Source organism: Diachasma alloeum, unplaced genomic scaffold, assembly GCF_001412515.2.
Source record: "Diachasma alloeum isolate Michigan unplaced genomic scaffold, Dall2.0 Dall_scaffold_00782, whole genome shotgun sequence".
Classification (NCBI taxonomy): domain Eukaryota; kingdom Metazoa; phylum Arthropoda; class Insecta; order Hymenoptera; family Braconidae; genus Diachasma; species Diachasma alloeum.
This window is the reverse complement of record NW_021680912.1, coordinates 644861-666754: the sequence shown is the minus strand read 5'-3', so window position 1 is coordinate 666754 and position 21894 is coordinate 644861. Positions and strand designations below refer to the sequence as shown.

The 21894-nt window shown below is 39.3% G+C and overlaps 6 protein-coding genes across 6 annotated transcripts; 4 read left to right on the top strand and 2 right to left on the bottom strand.

Annotated features, from left to right (window-relative positions):
- Positions 1-578: 578 nt before the first annotated feature.
- LOC107044664 (UDP-sugar transporter UST74c) lies at positions 579-4917 on the bottom strand. The gene is made up of 4 exons (XM_015266615.2): positions 3575-4917; positions 1722-2072; positions 942-1165; positions 579-856 (listed from the first exon to the last, which is right to left on the bottom strand). Exons 1-4 carry the CDS (start codon positions 4541-4543, stop codon positions 691-693), a joined length of 1710 nt encoding a protein of 569 aa, XP_015122101.1. The 5' UTR covers positions 4544-4917; the 3' UTR covers positions 579-690.
- A 737-nt stretch (positions 4918-5654) lies between these two features.
- LOC107044683 lies at positions 5655-6961 on the top strand. The gene is made up of 3 exons (XM_015266644.2): positions 5655-5967; positions 6481-6664; positions 6786-6961. Exons 1-3 carry the CDS (start codon positions 5756-5758, stop codon positions 6846-6848), a joined length of 459 nt encoding a protein of 152 aa, XP_015122130.1. The 5' UTR covers positions 5655-5755; the 3' UTR covers positions 6849-6961.
- Positions 6891-8981, bottom strand: LOC107044681 (28S ribosomal protein S35, mitochondrial). Its single transcript, XM_015266642.1, has 3 exons — positions 8795-8981; positions 7615-8234; positions 6891-7180 (listed from the first exon to the last, which is right to left on the bottom strand). The coding sequence occupies exons 1-3, from the start codon at positions 8910-8912 to the stop codon at positions 6908-6910; spliced, it is 1011 nt and encodes a 336-aa protein (XP_015122128.1). The 5' UTR covers positions 8913-8981; the 3' UTR covers positions 6891-6907.
- Positions 8982-10027: 1046 nt separating this feature from the next.
- On the top strand, positions 10028-12839 carry LOC107044680 (beta-parvin). The gene is made up of 3 exons (XM_015266641.1): positions 10028-10145; positions 10309-10572; positions 11448-12839. Exons 1-3 carry the CDS (start codon positions 10028-10030, stop codon positions 12161-12163), a joined length of 1098 nt encoding a protein of 365 aa, XP_015122127.1. The 3' UTR covers positions 12164-12839.
- Positions 12840-13435: 596 nt separating this feature from the next.
- Positions 13436-17713, top strand: LOC107044663. The gene is made up of 4 exons (XM_015266614.1): positions 13436-13689; positions 14122-14450; positions 15047-15831; positions 16550-17713. Exons 1-4 carry the CDS (start codon positions 13436-13438, stop codon positions 17711-17713), a joined length of 2532 nt encoding a protein of 843 aa, XP_015122100.1.
- A 554-nt stretch (positions 17714-18267) lies between these two features.
- Positions 18268-21275, top strand: LOC107044662 (pyruvate dehydrogenase E1 component subunit alpha, testis-specific form, mitochondrial). The gene is made up of 6 exons (XM_015266613.1): positions 18268-18357; positions 18439-18615; positions 19563-19781; positions 19875-20123; positions 20739-20984; positions 21126-21275. The coding sequence occupies exons 1-6, from the start codon at positions 18268-18270 to the stop codon at positions 21273-21275; spliced, it is 1131 nt and encodes a 376-aa protein (XP_015122099.1).
- The last annotated feature ends 619 nt before the right edge of the window (positions 21276-21894 follow it).

Here is a 21894-nt window from a genome sequence, read left to right as displayed (position 1 = left end):
AATTAAACGAAAATCACAATTTTTCGACGAAAAATGTGAATAAACTTGATGTCACATTATTAATATCGTCAATTTAGTTTTTACGGTAATGATGATAATTTACCGGAATGACAATTAAACGACAATCAATTTTTGGGGGCGAGTTGTATCGATAAAAAAAATAAAATGAAGAATTAAAAAAACGAAATATCACTCAATTTTAGCACTTAAAAAAATCTATTCAAGTGAGGTTGTTTGTTATCGCAGTATTTGCTTTGTTATAACTGAAAAAAAAATGATGAAAAAATATCCAAAAAAAGTGGAAAGACCCGTTTATTTGTAGTTTGTACATAATTAATGAGTCCAACAGTATTCGATCCTGAGTTTAAATTCACATGAAGAGAAATGGAATGTTTGAAAATGCACTGAAAACCCACCATAGACCGCAATTTTTCCAATGTAGTCTATAGATTTTATGAAATTACCCGTAGGAATACGTATAAAATTATATATAAAACATATATATTTACCGTACTACAAACGAGAAAAATGAGGATAATACACAACAAGAAAAATAAACACACATTTTGTAATATGGATTATATCGTAACTCCATTGAAAATTATATTCTTAATATTTCCAGTGTTACAATCAATAAAAAAAAATTGTTATACTGTGTACTAATTGAGCAAACTAAAGGAACGGATGAGTTTATTTATGAGCGAGTTGGGCCAGTGGTTGGATGTTCATCTCTCTGTGAAAATCATCGAGTCGTTGCTCCCATCGTTCCTCGAAGTAAATTGATAGTAAAAATCCAGCACTCTTACCGGTGTTTATGGCCCACGGCAAGTGGTACTTTGTGTAGAGTTGCCTCTGTCTGTGGGAATAGGAAAGTTGGATGACGTTTGTTTGATTACAATGACGCAATTGACGGAGGAATTCATTGAAAGGTGGTATTTTACCTCGGTCTCAGGCGCACAGCACCGAAGACAGCACCACCGATGCACATTGGCAAACGTGTCTGCAGTGCCTCGACCCACTTGACTGTCACTTCACCTAGCATTGTTGTTGGCATGAGCAGAACCGCATGAAATATGTCGTGCACCTCGCGGTAACGCTGCATCACGTATGCCAATTCAATTTCGTTCACGAATTTTACGTGATCGCGGGAGTCTGGAGTTACGTTCTAAAATAAAACTTTTTTGTTTTATTCATTTTGTGCAATAGCGACAATTTTCGTATCAATTTATGCGGAAATTTCGGGAAATCTTGGTGAAAAATGAAATATTCCATTGATTTTCTGTTTAAATGATCTGAACATCAATAAAATACTTGATTTTTCAGTTCAATTGTTCCCTGGAAATTCACAGAAATCAGGGAAATTCAGGGAAAAATGGAAATTTCGTGTCATTTTGTTTTTCGAGATTTAATCAAGTTGTGAAATTTCCATCTCACTTCCAATTATTTCATTAATTAATTCAATCAATCAATTATTTCATCTATCTTCCTCTGAAAGTAAACTTTCTAATTTTTTCGGCTATTTAAAATGTTTTCTAACGATTCAACTTCAGACCTGCAAAGTTTTAATAATAAAATCATTGTCAAATGTCTGTCAACTGCCCAGTCAAGGTTTTATGCGTCACAAAGTATCTTCAAAGCATCAAAGTGAAGGGACAAAAAATCGCGGGAAACAAAGATCTCTTACGAGAAAGTTTCACTTAATTGAAGTTCATGTTCCTTACATTAACTTTTAAAAAATTGTGGTAAGTTTTTCCCAACGTCCCCTCGGGCAATTCCTCCAGCCACTTCATGTCGAGCGTGCTGGTGCTGATCCTCGGTTTTTCATTTAATATCCTCATTCCCTCATCCGTGGATTTCATTTTATCGTAACAGTGGAGTAAAGCAAATTTGCCGGTTGTCTCGCCGAGGCAAGCGATCATATCCGCACGAAAAGGATCAGCGAGAGACACAGCTGCTGAGCCACACGCGAGAATGGCACGTTGGAGATTGGTCAGTCTCACGTGATTTCTGGTGAAGTCATCAATGAATGCTTCACCACCGTACGTGGAGCGCAGTCTTCTTCCCAGAAGAACCTCTGAAAAAATTATTGAGGTGGTAAAAATCAGGAGAATTCTGGTGAAATTCATAATGTTTATTAATCTTTCTTTACAATGATTAAACTATCTGTACACATTTTCCTTTACATATACTTTTGCTTTGGTATCGTACGAAAAAGTGGAAGAAAATGAGGAGTGGTCCCAACGTACGTGTTCTTTTTAACGTACCACAGAGCGAATAAAACATTTTTCTTTCTGCTATCCTACACTTTTTACAATATATTCAGGTTTATTCTTTTTAATTGAATTGTGGTCACGTTGGGACATTATTATTCTACTATGAACAGAATCTTAAATGCACAAGTATTTAAAAATTTCATGGAAATACTACACGTTCTATTGAAATTGCGTTGGAAAATCTAGTTTTTTTTCAGTCGAGGTCGACAGATTTTGATTTTTCAGTAGAAATCTTTGGGCGTTAATTTTCCAAGTGCTTTTTGGTATATTTTTCTTTCATTTCTCATCACAAAATGGAGAAAATAGAATAATTTATGCCGACGGACTTCTATGGACAAAATCCTAACAGAATAAATTGTCTAGAAACATGAATATTTACTGTATTCTACGAAATAAGTGTTAAAAAATCGCCTCGGAAAATTATACAATTTTCAATAGCAATCGAGTACAATTCTCCTAGATTTGTAATTCAATTTCAACAGAATACCAATAACATTTAAGTGAAAGACCAAAAGCGTTTCTCCCAAAGCCGCAGAATATTATACCGAACATATCTTAGAATTCTATCAAAAAATCCTAATTATTTTCGCTGAAGACTATTGAAAATTACGCAACATTACCAATTGGTGAAGAAAAATCAACAGAATTCAACAGGACAAATTCTTCAAAAATTAATCTCGAGACTTACAATAAAAAAATTAACATGAAGCTGAAACTAGCGAAAGATTCGACAGTAGAAGATTTGTCTTAGGGGAATCTAGGGGTGTACAAATATTTTTAAGTAGGGGAGGGTAGGGTAGAAGGAACACGTTTGATTTTTTTTGAAATATTCATGACGTGTTGAATTGTTTATGAAATGGAATAATTTTCTTCTTCAATTGAAAAACAATGATTTCTCGTGGTGATGTTTTTACACTGAGCTCAATTGATAAATCTGTTTTTGAGTTATGAATATTTTTAAAAAAGTCCTCCTCTAACGTACAAACCCTTTCGCACTTGAAAAACATTTGTACACATGATTATTTGACTCTCCTACACTTAAATACCCCCTAAATTGAATTTTCCACTCACGAATATTCTGTTAGTATCAGCTTCATACAATCAACATCGATTGACTCTTGTACCGAAAACTACTTTAAAAAAACCCACAAGAGAGCAGCATAATTTTCACCAGAATTCTATCAAATATTATTCCCTCAGTCTTCCACTAAAAACTGATCCTCCCAAGCTCAACCCCAATGGCACATAAAATCCCCCAAAAATCCGCAAACGCCCCCCTAATGCCCCCAAACCAATCATCAAATAACTTCCACTTTGGTGGGTCCCCCAAGAGGCGAATACATCGGTTCTCCACTCTCTTTCCTCTTGAACGTGACCCATGTATAAATAAGACTCCCCAAAACACTGAGATTGAGTCCAACAAAGTTCCACCACGAGAATATATAATCACCCCCGACAATCATCCCCAGATAAGTGACACTGATATTCTTCAAGCACCCAATAATAGTCGTAGTGAGGGCTGAATTATGAAGTGTGCACACCATAATACTGTAAAGTAGAATGAACCCCATGAAGCAGGAGAGGCCAAACTGCCCCAGGAACACGAGATCCCCCCAGTGTTTGTACTTGAGTGCCGAGTCAATGTGTCCAGTCCACCAGGCGACCGCAACAGCCGGCACAATCATAAACAACGAGTTATAGTACATGAGCCCGTACTTCCCCAACTCCTTGGCATCCAGCTTCTTCTTCGTGTAAACCCCATTAGCAGCTGTGAACATATCATTCAGAAATATGAACACGTAGCCCTCGAAATTGAAGGCGAGATCGTCGGAGGCAGCAAGAAGAGCCCCCACTATCATCGTGTAAACTGACAGCTGAACAGCTGTTTTCGGTTTGACCCCGAGAATGTAGTACTCAGCGATCATAGTCATGAGTATCGAGAACCTCCTCAACGCTGTGAACATGGGTAGACTCAGCTGCTTGGTCCCCCCAAGCCCAAATATCATGTTCCCGATGTATATCAGGGGCAGGGGAAATATTTTGCTCACCGTCGATCTATCGAGGTTAGGAAAATCAACGTAACGAAATTGTTTAGCTAACGAGAGGACGACTATTGTCGCCAACATCTGGCCAATGCCGAGAACTTGAAACGATGGAAAATTGTACGACGTCAGTACAGTTTTGTTTACAAATGTTATCAGGACAGACGATAATCCGTAGAACAGGGCTGAACCGACCTGCAGCCACCAGACATTGTCGTTCACCTGCATCTTGACTGATCACTGGTGTTACGATTTTAGAGTTTTTTTTAGTGGGCAATTTTATTTGCTCTTCGATTATCACTGGCGGTCCATTATTCATGGGTCTCACAGAGGCTTCTAGGAAACGTACTTGATAACCTTATCGTTCTGCTTCTCTCCATGGCGATGACAGCTTTATCTTGAGTACTTCCTGGACATCTCTCTGGGGTTATACTGGCTCGCAGGTCTCACGTGGCCCCGGGGAGTTTTACACTGACAAACGTTAGGCTTCGTGGCTGATTGCGATGTGGCATTCAGCGGGAGTGTTGAAACCAGTCGGAGTGCCGGACACTGGCCGGCTGACAATAGATGGCGAACGTTCGGCACCGAGGGGACGACGGAATTTCGAAAATTCCGATGTCTCATGCACTAATGACGGCACTAGCGATTAGAAAATTAATAGGGATAGACAAATGAAAAAGAAAAATATAAAATTAACGATAGTAATAAAAAAACTGGACAAAAACTAATGAAAATGAAGAATAAAAATAAAAAAATCGTTATGATAAATAATTGAAAAGAGTAATTTGATTCGTGTGAAATGAATTACTCCTGATATAAATTTATTCTGAGGATTTATCACGTAGACAGAGCTTGGTGCCACTGCCTAAAGGTATTCAGATAAGATAGTCTGGTGACTGGAAAATATGCGATAAAAGAAATGACTTAAGCCACGAGTAGTCTGGTTAAACTGAATGCATTCAAAATTTCATGGTTAAATTTTATGTGGATTTAATTTGTCTTCATGAAATAAAATGAAATGAAACGAGATTTTAACGAGTAAATGCTCATTTTTAAGCCCTAAAAATTTTTTCAAAATAAATAGAAAAATTTGAGATTTCATTCTGTTTTATTTCTCGTTGCGACAAATGTTTTTTTTATTTTATTCGAGAAACCCGAAGCGTTTGCAGGATGAGTAATTGCACGAGTGCAATCTTACGAAGAGTTTACAATTTTTTTAATGAGATTCGTAACGGTGGAGGAATTCTGAGGACAATATGCATGACATAATGACATAAAACTACCCGAAAATCATCATTCCAGCAACTGGAGCACTTCGGAATGCAAAAGTGGACGTAATTACGATTTATATAGGGATGCGGTCTCCCCGTGATGCTCAGTCTTGATCATAATGTCAGTTAGTCATGTAAATTGGGCCAAATGACGGCTTGATATTGAGAGATGCTCCGGAAAGTATTCGTTCTGGGCTTTATCACAGCTACAGTCACAACTGCGCACATTGAATCCAATCATTTGGAGGATTCTTCGAGGAATCTCATTGCAGGAGCCTTGGGACTCATTGAAGAATTTAAAAATAGTGATAGTCGTTATGAATCACGTTCGGGGGTTCAAGCGAGGAGCTACTATGGTGGGACGAGTCCTGCATTCTATCCGTGAGTAGAGGAAGTATTTTCATAGTATTTTCAAGTATTTTCAAGTATTTTCATATTTTTTCAAGATGATTAGTTGATAAATCGAATGAAGAACAAAACATCTAGTTTTATTCAAAAATTGAAAAAAGAGAAGAATTTGAAGAAAACCAATTCATTCATTTCATTGATTTGTTCGGTTGATGAACTGAACATCTGATTTTATTAAACAATCATGGAATACTTCAACTTTATGAATAATTCTTTTCTGTTGTTATTCTCAAGGTGATTAATTGATAAATCGAATAAAGAAAAGAATTTTAAGAAAAACAATTCATTAATTTCATTCATTTGTTCCTCCGATGAACTGAACATCTGATTTTATTAAACAATCATGAAGTACTTTAACTCCATGAATAATTTTTTGTTATTATTTTCAAAATGGTGAATTGATAAATTGAACGAAGACAAGAATTTTTCGAACAATCGTCGAGGGTTCATTAAAATCGTCAAATAATTTTTTCTGTTATTTTTCAGAGCATTCGATCCAATCAGTATTCTAGCATCTCTGGCCTTCCTCGCATTTCTACTGCAGTCGTTCGCAGCCCTATTTGATAGATCCAGATCTATCATCCCGGCAGTCATAAGCAGCAGAGATTCCTCAATTGAGGATGAGCCTCCAGATCCTATTGAATTGATCCTGCGTGCTCTAGACGAATTCGTATGTACTAATCGAAAACGAACATTTCGTGAAGTTAAATTTGATCCTCAATTGGCGTCATAATAAAATCGAATGAATGAATAAATGTCTGTGATAAACACAAGAAAATTATTCATTTTAGGAGGCCTCAAACAACGACATCAACACTGATGACGAAAAAACTGTCACAAAAAAAAAAAAATAAACGGAAACGCATTGAGTTCGAGTTGATAATGAAATACTGAAATTGTTGTGGCAATAAATTTAATTCTCTACAGCACCCTTCTTCAGATGTAATAAATTCTTAACAGCCTCCCTGTACTTATTAACGGAAAACTGATCCTCCCCGGTGTTGATTAAATCTGCCACCGCAACTTTGTACTCGGTGACGTGAGGGATTGTGTCGTAGTTGAGATCCTCTGGGGGTTCGTTTGGCCACGAGTAAATTGTCACCAGTGTTTCACGACTCTTGTTCCTGTCCCAGTCGTAATACTCCATGTCGACGAGTTGCTTCTCTGCCTCCCAGGGCTCCATGCGCTGCAGACATGTAAAATCCAGATGTGAATGTTAAAATTGACTAATTAATTTGTTGCGTGGCGTTCAGAATTAAATTATCTCGTTGATAAGTGAATGGAAGAGGAAATTTCAGAGGATTTTCCCTTGTTGAGAGCGATTTTTTCAACTGAAAAAAATTATTCCTGGATATTTTTTTCTTACGCTGACTGGTTGTTGGAATGATTTTATGTTGGAGAAAAATTTCATGTTAAACTATAAAACCACGTCATCTGTGCTAAATGACAAATGTTAATTGCTACTGTTATAAGTTTCATTATAAGTGTCAAATTGCCTTGATTTATTCTCATACTTTAATCTGCCATTTTATTTCCTCTCACGCAATGCAAACCCCGAATATAAATGTCCCCCGTCCCAATGTCCAGAATGAATGAATAGAACAATAAAAAATGGCTCACCCAGGCTTCATGATAAACCGCAGTGAGAAGGTAATCAGCATACTCGAGGTTTTGTTTTCTCGTGGGGCACCTGTCAGCAACAATCGAAATGATATCGCTCTTGGGGTCGTACCGAGGCCCCAGGAGCCTCAACAATTTATCCTTGGCATGTTCATCCAGCTCCAGAGACGACAGTTTCACCCTCAAACTGACGACTCTGGCCAGAGGATCTCTGATGGAGGGAGACGAGTAACAGTAGTCTGACGTGATGACTTCGAGTGGAAAATGCTTCTCGCACTTCTCGTCATCCTCCAGGCCCGCTGGCCACTCTGTGCAGAACTGCTTGAGGGCCTCGCAGTGTCTCTTGATGGCTGGAGGTGTGAGATGCAGGAAATTCGGGATTTTCATGAGCTCGGTGTTACCGAATTTACCAGGAGGTGCATCGTTCTTCTTCGGGTAGCCTTGACGAACGGGGAGGGGCACTGAGGCTGGGTGGAAGGTCTTGGGGCCAGGCCAGACCGAGGGCCAGTCCTGGTCTGTTGCCATCTGATCTGCACGTGGTGGAGGCACTTTTGGCCTTTCTATCACTTTTCTTTTTTCTTGATTCTTCTTTGGAATAAATCTCAAAACACGAAATTCACCTGGGGAAGTGATCGATTCACTCAGGACTGTTGTATCTTTTTTTAATCAATAATTCAGTAGATAAATGGGAAAATGGAATGGGAGAGAGCGATGGGGGTGTAGTGAAGCAAAGAGGGCCCATTTTTGCCTTGATACCTCGGGATCAAATGATACGACTTGAATGAGTCAGGGCTCATTTTAAAAACGGAAAAAATACCTTCAAAATGAAGAAACAAAGTTTGAATTTCACTCAGCCTATCTCGGGTTATTAACGATTGAAGAGGGGACATTCTAATGATCCTCTCTAAAACAGACGTTATTTAATCGTCAATAGCTCGACATCGGCAGAGTGGAATTCAGGGATTTTCTTTCATTTTGAAGGTTGTTTTTCAGGCTTGAAAATGAGCCCTGATTCGTCCAAATCGTATCGTTTGGTCGGAAGATATTCGCGATTATGCTTCACCTTTTTATTAATTGAATTTGATGTGTTTTAGTTTGAGTCATTTCGAGTTCTATTGCGAATAAAATAAATGCACAGATAAATGTGAAACTTGTAGAAATATTTTGAGGTTATATTTACCGATCATCCCATCCTCCTCTATCGACAAAGGAGTAGACGGCAGAGAATACGCGACGCACTGCAATTTCGATGGCACCGCGAACCCATTTCTTCTGCTCAATCTAATAAGCACTGACATTTTGTTATTTAAACAATTAAACAGTGTTTCGGAGCCGACTGTTTTGCTCTCCTACATGTTTCCATTGAGTCCACTGCGCACCCGTTTCACGCACGGTCCATTCCCCTTTTCCCCATTCAAATCACTCCGAAACTCATTACTCACATTTTCCCTTATCTTTCACCGGAAATTCCTCTTCCTCGTCTCCTTGCCCCTTTCGTCGGTGGAGTCCCTTTCAGTTGTGAAAATTCTGCGATTGCAGATGCAAGTTCAACATGAATGAACCCCAAGTGCCCCCCGATCACATGAAGAAACTCATGAAAGAGACTGTTCACACTCCTCAGGTGATGGAGACGATTTACCTGTCGGAGGACGAGGAAGACGCTGGGATTTACCCTAAGATCATCGGAGTCACTCCCAAGGATATTCCGGTACCGGAGAATGATTATGCGTCGATAGATGGGGATGAGGAGAGCGAGAATGATTATGCGGAAGGTAACACGTTTGAATAAATTTCATAGAAAAACGTAGCAAATTGGCTAGACAATTCTATTGCTAGCGGACTTTCTAGTAGTTTTTGGCCAAAATTTCATTTCGGTTCACTTATTTCATGAAAATTAATAGAAATTAGGGAAATTTACGAAATGTATTCTTAAATGTTCAACCAATTAAAAATTGAGCTTCATTTGGTGCTAAATATTCCTGTTTTGAGAATAAATTCAATTAAATCTGCATTTCTCGCTCCCTGCTGCTTCCAATTTCCGAATTTTATTAAATTCTCTATAAAATTTTAAATTTCATGATTTTTCCTCTCTAAACGACGACCGTAACTGCTCTAAATCGCGTTCACTGTCGCCGCCTGAAAAATTGCCGCCGAACTGTCCACGAAATTTCAATTTGTCTCTCGCAGCGCAGTTAAATGTCATCTTTTTCGGAATCCCGTCATATAACCGAGAACTGACAGTCATTTTTCCCCTCCACGACTGTTCCCCATTTCCCGCGGCGCGTCACCAGAATATACAGTAGTGTGCAGGTACTATAGACCCCCACAAACTCGGCCAGAGGTTTTATTCTGGACCGATGACGTATTTATTTTCGTATGCCGTCATCATGCTGTTTTTATTCCCACAGTAGCTATGGCGTCTCCCAGACCGAAATCACCGCGTACTCCTCTATCAGTCAAAAAAGAGGACAAAGAGGAGAGTTTCTGGGATAAAATTGGAACTCTGGGACGGAAGAAGAGGATAAAGGAAGGTAATATCGAAGAAAATTGAAATAATTAATAAATTCTAGGATTATTAACGATTGCGGGGGATTTCCTTATAAGGCCCGGTGCTCCATAACGATTGCCCAACAGTTTCATAACGAAATTGTGCGCGAATTCACTGATATAACGAGGACATTGTGTTTTGTACAGTGCAAGAGGTCCAAGAGGAGGGAAAATATGCCATCGATTCGCCCGGATTAGCCGCCAATCCGGACAGCCTTCCGGAGGATTACGCCCTCGATGAGAATGAGGAGCGATCGATGATTGAGCCGAGATCCCTCGAAGATCCCAAAGTGCAGGAGCTTATTTTCGTGCTCATTGAGTGGATAAACGATGAACTTGCTAATCACAGGATTATCGTTAAGGATATTGTGGAGGACTTGTATGATGGACAAGTGCTCCAGAAACTTATAGGTATTTATGGTGAACTTTATCATAAATTTCAGGTTTCGTGTTTGAAATTGAATGGGAAATCCTAGAGTTTCCTTGTCTATTTCTGTTAGAGAATGTTAGAGAATGTTTGATAGGGAAAATATTTAATGGAGAATATGATAATCGAAATTAATGACTTCGCCTTTTTTTATTCTCATTTATCCCGGGAATATTATTCTCTCTTGATTATTTTTATAATTTTTCTGGCGTTAATATCGAAATTAGAAATAAATGACTAGTGCCATTCTTTCTAGAAGAATTAACGAGGTAGTTCTTGTGGTTTTTTTATTCAAATCGAAATTAGTCATTCATCCTTATTTGTTTTCATTATCTCCAAGAAAATTGGCAGATGCATTGAAAAATCGTTTTTAACATTAAAATGAAAATTAATGTATTTGAATCTTCTTTATTTTTCCTCCTGTTTATAACATCAAAATCAAGATGAATAACTTTTTTTCCTCATATTTATCCAGAAAATGTAACAGGAGATGAATTATTCTCCCTCGATTTTTTTTTTTGTTCTTTCAATCTCAAAGTCAATACGAATTATTTATTATGATTATCATTATCTCATGAAAAATCATTCTCTTTTGACTGACAATTGCTTTTGTGTCACCCGAAAAATCAAAACAAATATTTTTTTATACTTCTTTACTCTCGTCTTTCTACAGAAATAAACGGAAGAGAAGTAGAAAAATAATTTCCTCTCAAATCTATTTGTAATTGAAAAAAATGAGAATAACAGAATAGCACTCTCCATTCAATATGTTCATTACCATTATCTCCAGAAAAATCATTTCCCTTCATTCCACCAAGCAAATAAAGATAAACGACTTCTTCATCTCCCCATTTTCCAGAAAAATTGACAGGTGAAAAATTGGACGTTCCGGAGGTAACACAATCAGAAGAAGGGCAGAAGCAAAAACTCGAGGTTGTGCTTTCCGCGGCGAATCGCGTCCTGGGTCGCTATCCCCCCTACAAATGGAGCGTGGAATCCGTACATTCCAAGGACATTGTCCCCATTCTCCACCTTCTCGTGGGTCTTGCACGTCAGTACCGCGCACCGGTGCGTCTCCCAGAACGGGTGGCCGTTCAGGTCGTCGTTGTACGCAAGAAGGACGGCCAACTAATCCATCGCACCGTGCGAGAGGAAATCACATCAACATACGATGATCTCGGAATGCGTTGCGAGAGGGACGCATTCGATACGCTCTTCGACTCGGAGCACGACAAATTGGCCATTGTCAAGAAATCACTGGTGACATTTGTGAACAAACATCTGAGCAAAGTCCACCTGGAAGTCACGGACCTGGACACGCAGTTCCATGACGGTGTTTTCCTCACTCTGCTGCTGGGACTGCTGGAGGGCTTCTTCGTGCCGCTCGGCAGCTTCCACTTGACCCCACAGTCGCCTGATCAGAAGGTCCACAACGTGTCGTTTGCCTTCGATTTGATGCAGGACGTGGGCCTGCCGAAGCCCAAGGCACGACCCGAAGACATCGTCAATTTAGATCTCAAGTCCACTCTTCGGGTGCTTTACAATCTTTTCACCAAATACAAAGGGGTCAATTGAATTATTTTGAGATTATGGAAGAATGCAATGATCTATGTGCCTTCGAAATTGCGGAGATGCGTTTTAACCAGTAGAGACTGCCAGCTATACATAAATGTATTTAATATTTTTTTAATATTGATGAATTAATTGTATTTAGGGTACTAATGAAGTTTTAATCGAGTACGGATTGTACAGATGTATGTTAACTGGAGAAGAGATTAAATTTATTCAATTGTCGAATTTATGGATTTATTTATTGCGATTTCTGAATGAGAATGCAATTTTCTGAATTTACTTCTTGGATTGCTGGAGGGTTTCTCGAGGTCCATAATGTGTCGTTTGACTTTGATTCAATGCAGGACGTGGGCCTGCCGAAGCCCAAGGCACGACCCGAAGACATCGTCAATCTAGATCTCAAGTCCACTCTTCGGGTGCTTTACAATCTTTTCACCAAATACAAAGGGGTCAATTGAATTATTTTGAGATTATGGAAGAATGCAATGATCTATGTGCCTTCGAAATTGCGGAGATGCGTTTTAACCAGTAGAGACTGCCAGCTATACATAAATGTATTTAATATTTTTTTAATATTGATGAATTAATTGTATTTAGGGTACTAATGAAGTTTTAATCGAGTACGGATTGTACAGATGTATGTTAACTGGAGGAGAGATTAAATGTATTTAATTATGAAGTTTACGAGTTTATTCATTACAATGCTTCAATACCTCAATCGATTTTCAATCATGTAGAGTTGAGTTTTACTTCATTAGATGATAAACTTTATGATTTTCGGATCAATTTTACTATTAGTTGAAGTCAATTATGATTGAACTGCAGAATATTTTTAAACAGAAAAGACTCTATTATCCTGGAATGTCTTCGGCATTCTCCAAATATCAATGAATCAATTATTCGCCTATTTTCATAATAATTCTGCAATTAAATTCGCATTGTACGAACTTATTTCAACCGAAAGAAAAAACAAATGTCTCTAATTATAAAACACTATCATCTATTGATTCAAATCCCCGTACCATCTGATTTCTATCAAAACTGTAATAGACGTAAATTTTTTGTTCTTCCGCGAGACAGAATCGTTTTATTTATGGATGAAAATGCAAACGGAGATGTTTCCGGGACACGCGACGTCGCTGAGTTGAACGACGCCTTATCTGAATATTCTTGCAGTCTCCGTTCAACCCTCGAGCCGTCTCCAATGTGTTCAAGTCACTAGTACCTCTCCTCCAATTGCGGACATAACGAATACCTCATAAATTTTTAGAGAAAATGGAATCGGTCGAGGAGGAGGGGAAGTCCGAGGAGTTGAGGGCCTCCTGGCGGACCAATTTGTTCGGGGTTTATGCTAAAGTGTTCAAGGTCATGTTGTCGAATTGGAAGGAGAAGGTGGAGTACACCGAGGAGGAAGACCGTGAGAAGGAGCTTGAGGCCCTGGTTTTACCCAGCAACGAGGAATGGAGGTATCAGGTGTATTATCGCCTAGTCGATCTCCAACGGGAAATCGATTCGGGACTGGAAACCACGTGAGGAATATTCAATTCCATAGGAAATTTTAATTCACGTTTCAACAATGAGTTATAAGAGAACAGGGAGAATAAAAAGTTTTCATTTTCAGGGACATCTCACTGATTTTTAGACATTTATTCTTTATGTTTAGGAATTTTGAAATTCGGGGATTGTGTCACTAATTTTCAGGGGCCCATCTCTAATTTTTAGGAATTCATCACTAAATTTATATTTATTTATTCTCTAATAATTAGTATAAATTCCGAAAAATCAGTACTATATTCCTGAAAATGAGAAAAAAACTTGTCTCTAAATGCAATAATTTTCCGAATGCATGAAAAAATGCGATGACTTCAGGATTTGAATTTTTAAATTCATAGAAAGTCGAAAAAAATTATTTAATTCGTGGATAAATGAAATCAATTGCTTCGCGATTTGATTTCCGATAGATTGAGAATGGGCGAGGAAGGAGAGACGTTGGAAGAGCCGAGAACGGTAATGTTCAAACAAATGTCTCTATCGAAAACCTTTGAATGGGAGCCCACTGGCGCGAGCATGTCGTTCTGGGAGGCAGCCAGGGAAAGAAGTCTAGAGCAATTCGATTCCTCTCTGGACTCGGGATCGATGACGGAGGAATTCAGTGAACCTCGTTGGAGAGTCAACGATATCTTGCTAGCTGCCAAAGTCCTTCAGAAGAGATTTCTAACGCAAGTCATTACGTTTACCGATGAGGCCGAGATGAGACGAGTATTTGGACTGACTTACGATGTCCTGAGGTGTAAGTATGCGGAATCATTCACGAGACATCGCGGGAGAAACGACAAGGAGAAATCAACCCCTCAGGATATTTTATTTATTGCTTTTTATTTATGTAATAGTTACTATCAATTTTCAATGTTGTGGATTCGATTCAACTAATTGAGTTAAATTTGATTTTTCTTGGTCTTGGAAATTAAATAAAATTGAGTTTTTGCTTCAATTTTTTAACTTATTGAGAGAATCGAACATTACATTTTGATTAATTTTAAATAGATTGAGAATTCAGAATAATAATCATTAAAATTTTTCGTAATTTTTAATTCAATTATTTTCATTTTTGTATGAACTTGACAATTGAAGTTCCATCGAAGCCTTAAATGCAGATTTTTGAAGCCTTCAACTTAAGACTTTCGGAAATATTATTTTGAGACCTTTGAAATCTTAAAAACAAATAATGTTTTTTTTTTGGATGAATCTTTCGCTATTTATTTTCGTTTCATCCCATCATAATATAAGAAAACCCAGATATAAGAGCCGCAAATAAAGCCCGCAATTGAGTATCAAGAATAAAAATCCGAGATAAGGATAAAAAAATCAAAAATTCAATGATTCCAGATAAACAAGTGTTGAACCAAACTCTAGAGGACTCAGATTTCTGGAAGAAATACCGCACCTTCAGGAATCGCGACCGGATCGTGTGGTTGTTACTGTACGACATGCAGGGGAGGAGGTACTCCAGGAGTCCGCAAGCAACGATCCAAGCAGCTCGAGACACTGCGTTCAGAGAAGCTGGTATCGAAGACATCGAGGAAGCCCTCGTGGAGAGGAAAACGCGCATAGCCGCGAGTGTCTCGAGGCTCCGGATAGGGGGATCAGCTCTGACTCTGGAGCACCTGCTCCCGATTCACCTGAGAAATTCCACCGGTGTCTCCTGGACGGACGAGAACGCGATCGCCTCGGGGTGGGTCAACACGCTGAAAATCCCGAGCAAATCCGACTTCATCAACGAAATGTCAAAACTGAACTTGAGACTAGCTGCAAGCAGCGAGGATCTGGGCGAGGACAGCTACATATTCGACCCGGTGTGCCCCAAGGTCGTGGATTTTCACGAGAAAACTCGGGAGAGGATCGCGATGTCGCGCCTGGTGGAGACCAAGAGCTTCGTTTTTCTGGAGAGGACTCTCTGTCTTGGAGCGGCGGCACTGGTGCGAGCTGTCAACAAGGGGAAGCTCTGTGGCCCTATCGTTCTGGCTCATCCGGTCGCCCCCAGACACACTGGATACCTCGCGGGACTTCTCGCGGATATCGAAGAGGCTGGGAGACTTCTAGCCTTTGGGGCGGGCCTCCAGCGAGGGGAGTACGAGAATTATCTCCACGAGTTGGGGTTCACGGAGCGCGAGGTTCGTAATGAACTACACTGTTAGAAATTTACTCTTGAAGTTTCAAGTGAAAAATATTGAAATTTTTAACAACGAATAATTTACGCGGAATTTCCATTGATTTTGTTATTCATAAATCAGTCAATTTTCTTGAATATTGGCACATTCTTGGGAATTGGAATCTTCGTTTCCTCTTCCGTGAATCTTCCAGTCACGAAATTGGAATTCTTCGGTTTCTCGATACGATTTAAATGAAAAAATTAATAATGAAGTGGAGTTTGTAGATTCATCGAACTGAAATCAAAAATTAAAATTCTTCGTTCAATGATAAATTATTCTCGACTCAAGGACGGAATGTCTAAATAAATTCACATGACGACTGAATCACCTGAATTATTTTCGATCAATTTCCTTGAGGGTCAAGATTTGATTGTTCAGTCCAGAACAATTTTTCGTAATATTTTCAATAAATTGCAACATCGTGAGAATCGAAGGTGTTGAATTCACCGATTAGTGTAAATCACTTTGGCCTCGACACTTAACCATACTTCTTTGAATTCAGAAAATCAAAATATTCAATTAAGGACTCAATCCTCTTGTTTAAACAATAAAATATTCTCGATTTAAACTAAAATATCCCACAAAAAATTCCCAAAAAAACCCGAATCAAGTGTATTATCCCGAATTCAACAGTATTTTCCGTGAAGATTCACCGTCCGAACAAAAAAATCCATTGCAGGTTCGAATATTCGCTGAGAAATACTCCGAGGCCCCCGGATTTTCCGAGATGGAGCGAGCCACAATAGTCCTGGCGACTCCCCCGTGCAGCTACACCGGTATCCGAGACATCGTGGACTTATCAGTGGCTCGCGGAGGTGACACCGAGCTCCTAGAATCCCTCACAACCGTCGACGACAAGTCCCAATTGGAGAGGCCGCAGAGACTCCTCGCGGAGCAGCTCTCGAGCCTCAAGTACGCCCTGACGAGGCCGAACGTCCAGCTGCTGATCTACCAAGTTCACAGTGTCCTCCCTTCCGAAACCACGGAGATGGTGGAGCAGGTGGTTGATTACGCCAACAAAATAGCGACCGACAAGTACAGGAAAGAGCACACGAAACGCAGATCTCCGAAAGACACAAGTCCCAAGAGTGCCGGCAGGTCTTCGAGAGCTGGGAAGCAATCGTCGATCCACCAGGACTCGAAAAGTCGTTCTCACGAGGAAGAGGAAGACGCGGAGATTACGATTGTGACAGACATTCACGTGCCTGACAGCGATTTGTTTGAGATTGGTCACATGTACGACCTGAATATCGACGAATCGAGTGTAACAATCCCAGAGTCTCAGAACGGGTGTTATCTGGGACTGGTGAGGCGAAAGGAGATGATGCAGTTCAATTCCCTGTTCATGATCAAAGTCGCCGAGTCCCGGGGGCTCTTTGGGGACCCCAATGCCAAGCCCAAGAGTCCGGAACATCCGGAGCCACTCAAGGAAGAGCCCAAGAGTCCTGATGGGGGCAAGAAGAAGAAGAGAAAAGGGAAGAAGACCATCAGCTTGGGGAGAATAACAGCTCCAACTCATGCGTTCATCTTGAGGTCCGATAATCGCGGAACCAGGAGGCAGTCTGTGGATGACGCGTCCAGTGGCTTCTCCTGGGGGAGGGACAGGCTGTCTTGTCCGAAGTACAGCCAACGGGTCGCGAAGAACGAGTGCTCACTCAGCGCTCAAGTACGTGAGACCAGGCGGAGTGACGCCAGGAGGTGGTGGGAGCAGTCTGCGACGTTTCTCCTTCACGCTGCCAGGTGCAAATCCTGTAAATTCAGGATTTTTCACACCGACCCTTGGACACGGCGCGTTTTATATCCGCCGAGGGTGCAGAAGATCGTGTTCAGTGGGGATATTTGAAGATTTGGTGATAGGGAAGTGGTTTAATCATTGAGAGTAAAGTTTTATGCGCTTTTTCTCGGGAGGGGATCGATAAAATCCGCAATGAATTTCTAGAATCTTAGGGGGTCGGTATCGAATCGCGTGACCGGTTTAAACGACTTGGGGAGGTAAAAATGCGATCACTGCGGAGACAAGTTAAACGGTTTTTCTCACTGGGGCATTTGGCATTGTCGTGGGCTGGCGTTAACACTTTCAAGAATGTTCTCAACTGAAGGAGAATTTCTGAGATTTTCTATTTTTTGGAATAGTGGTTAAGGAGGAATTGTGTTGTTTGCATGTATATAAGGAAAAATAATAATAAAGAGGAGTCAACCGGTTAAAACAATAAAAATCAATGAAAAAATTATGCTGAAGGTAAAAATTTTTTTTGGAAATCCTTTCGACTTTTCATTAAAATGAAATGGTTTCATTTCCTGAAAGGACTAGGTATTGCGATTTTCAAAACAAACGAAATCGAGAGGAGTAGTTAGAGCTGGAATTGAATTTTAACCAAAAAATACTGAAATAACATCATGATGAGAGCGAAATTCTTCCAGCAATTTCCTCCATTTCTCCTACGATATTCTACTAACGCTGTTTCTAAGACAGCCACAATGCATCTGGTAAAATGATGGATAAAAAAAAAATTCAAATCTCGGGAGCATGACGATTCAATTAATCAAATTAAACGTTTCTCTCTCCAGAAATATGAACATTTATATAAATTAGAAAAACCCCCTGCAGAATCCTCAACCATAAGTCTGGAGGAAGCCACTACAGCACTTAAGATGATGATGTACATCCGTCGGATGGAGAGGAAGGCAGCTGAGCTGTATCTGGCACGTCTCATAAATGGCTTCCTCCATTTATATTCAGGACAGGTATCATCTATCAATCCAAGTGATCTAACAAATTTAATATACAAAAATTAAAAAGTCTTTAAGTGAAACTAGCTCAATTGAAGAATTCTGCGTGAAGTTTTCGTCGCGAATGCTTCAGAAGTGGAGCAAATAAAATGCTAAAATGCAATTTTCTTCAAAATTTCATTAAAAAAAAACATTCTTGTTGTGTTTAGACAAAATTCTTGTCATTATGAAATGAAGAACACGAATAGTTAGTACCAAATTGGGCTGAAATTTCAATCAATTCAAAATCCACGAATACATTTCTCTGAATTCTTGTATTTTGCATAAGTTTTGATTGAATAATTAAACAAATATAAACAGATTCTGCTGATTTTTCCATAAAACTGTAAGTTTGCAATGACGAAATTACTTGAAAGTCCGGTGGAACTGTCACTTGATAAAAATTTCCAAAATTGCAATGGAAATTTCAACGCAACATTTAAAACGTAAAATCAAATTCAGGCCTGGGAATTTTAAGTAACATAAAATTATTTCTTTGATACTTCAATGCAAATGTTGAAACGCAGTTCAACCGCAAACGAATACCAAAGTCACTCCATAATTAATTCACTGAAAAATATCATAAACGTCAACGAAGTAGAGTTAGTCACTCTCGAATAATAAAATCGTCGTTTTAATTTTGAAATAAAAATGTCGAAAAGTATTTCAAAAGCAAAAAATACCAAAGTATAATTCTCAGATCACTTAATTCTCTCCCTCATAAATAAGAATTTTTGCTTCTTCTAAATAATAACCACGTCGCTTTCACTTTTGAGTATAAAAAATTGAAAAGCAGAGCATTTCAATGGCAAAAGAATACCAAAATACGAATAAATTTTCTTGGAAATGCGAATTTTCGCTTCTCCATGAATAAATTCAATCCCCCCATAATCAATTGACCCAAAAATGTCATGAATTTGAAGGAAGCCGTGGCAGTTGGTCTTAAGATGTCCCTCGACGATGGTGATTCGGTAATAACGGCATACCGTTGTCACGGAATCGCGTGCGTCTTCGGAGTGTCTGCCAGAGACGTGTTGGCCGAATTAATGGGACGTAAAACTGGAGTCGCGAGTGGCAAGGGGGGATCAATGCACATGTACGCGAAGGGCTTTTACGGTGGAGATGGGATAGTGGGGGGACAGGTGAGAGGATGATAGAACCCATCAAAATGCCCCCATAAAAATCAGCCCATGTTTCTCCAATTTCCCCTTTAATTCTCACAATTTCACGATTAGGTTCCAATCGGAGCGGGAATCGCTTTTGCCCATAAATACAAAGGCGAGCCCAACGTCTGCTTCGCTCTCTATGGGGACGGTGCAGCCTCTCAAGGCCAAATCCACGAAGCCTGGAATATGTCCAAGTTGTGGAATCTCCCGGCGGTATTCATTTGCGAGAATAATCGGTACGGAATGGGAACTTCTGTAGACCGTCACTCTGCTAATCCCGCGTTTTACACGAGAGGAGATTGCATTCCGGGAATTAAGGTTGTGATACCCACTATCTGTTACGCTTTACTGAGGCATGGATATGTCATTTCATTTAAATTTAATGAAAGCATTAGATCAGCTACGGGATCTAATTTATTTTGAACAATTTTTTAACAATTTAACAATTTTTCAACGGGATTATTCATCAATGTGATAATGCATGGAGGGTAAAATCTAGACATTCACGCAAAAATCCGTGAAAAAATCGTATTAAAAATTACCCTACTTTGCCGTGCGATTAACTAATAAATATTCGATAGGAAATAATCGATAAATATTTATTTTTTGTGTGGAAATTTCCCTAGAGAGAAAATATGGAAAATTCTTGCCCAAGAGTTGTTGAGGAAGACTCATCATCTTTTGAATTTTTTTTCAATTGGATTTCTATCCAAAAATGTATGGAAAAATTAGAAAAAAAAAGAAAATTCTGCATATAATTTCTAAACAGAAATTTATCGAATTTTTTGCTACAATTTTGGTGAAAAAATCTTCAAATTCCGATGCGCCACAAGATTACAAAATCATAAGTGATTGTCAGCAAATTTTTCCCTCCATGCGCACGGACGACGTACGCAATATCAATTCGATACACATTACCAACAATTACATCAGGCAAATGGAATGAATCTCCTAGAAGTCCGCGAAGTCTGCAAATTCGCTCGCGATCACGCCTTGAAGAGTGGCCCAATAATCCTGGAATTCGAGACTTATCGTTACTTCGGGCACAGCATGAGTGACCCTGGGACTGCATATCGCACGCGTGAGGAGATAAAAGGCGTGCAGGAGAGCCAGGACCCGATAGAGTTATTCATCAAATTCTCAATCGACCAACAGCTAATGACGGAACCTGAAGTTGCGGTAAAAAACCAATAGACGAACACCAAAAAAAATTCCAATGAACACAGAAAATGTTTTTTTTTTTCATTTTCAAGACCACGCCTTGAAAATCAGTGAGAATTTCCTAAAAATCAAAATTTTTTTCTCCGTGAACCTACGCAGGAGCTGCGAAAATCCACGAATAAACAAGTGGACGCTGAACTGGAGCAAGCGAAGGTTGACCCCTGGCCAGAGCCCGAAGACATTGCGTCCTCCATGTACGTGAAACCCCTCGAGAAAGCGCGTGGAAAGATCCCGTGGGAGTTTCACTAATTCCTCAACGAAACAAATCGCCAATTCAATCGATCCAATTAATTATCATTCAATATACTCCGCCCATTGTATTAAAAGAAGAATTAAAAAGCTTAGTCTCACTCGTTTTTGATAATTTTGGAGAACTCATTGTATTATTCCTAAAATATAATTAACAGTACCTAACCATCATTAACATCATTAACAGTCACCTAACGAAAAAATCTAAGTCAGACCTCGAAAGTTTAAATAATAAAATAAACGCTTCGGTTTTTGCTGAGAAGCATCTCAATGAAAAAAAGTAACAAAATGAAAATTTTTCCATCAATTAATTTCTTTAGAAATAAGAATTTCCGCTTCTGCATGAAGAAATTCCAGCTCCCCTAGTTATTTAACCCGAAAATATCATGGAATTCAAGGAAGTCATAACAATTATTCTTAAACAACAAAATTGTTGCTTCCATTTCCAAATACAAACGTCAAAACGCATTTCAATGGCGCCAAAGGAACAACAATTTAGCCCCCGGGAAAGAGCCCGTGGGAGTGTCACTAATTCCTCAACGAAACAAATCGCCAACTCAATCGATCCAATTAATTACCATCCAATACACTCCGCTCGATGTATTAAAAGACTCCAGCA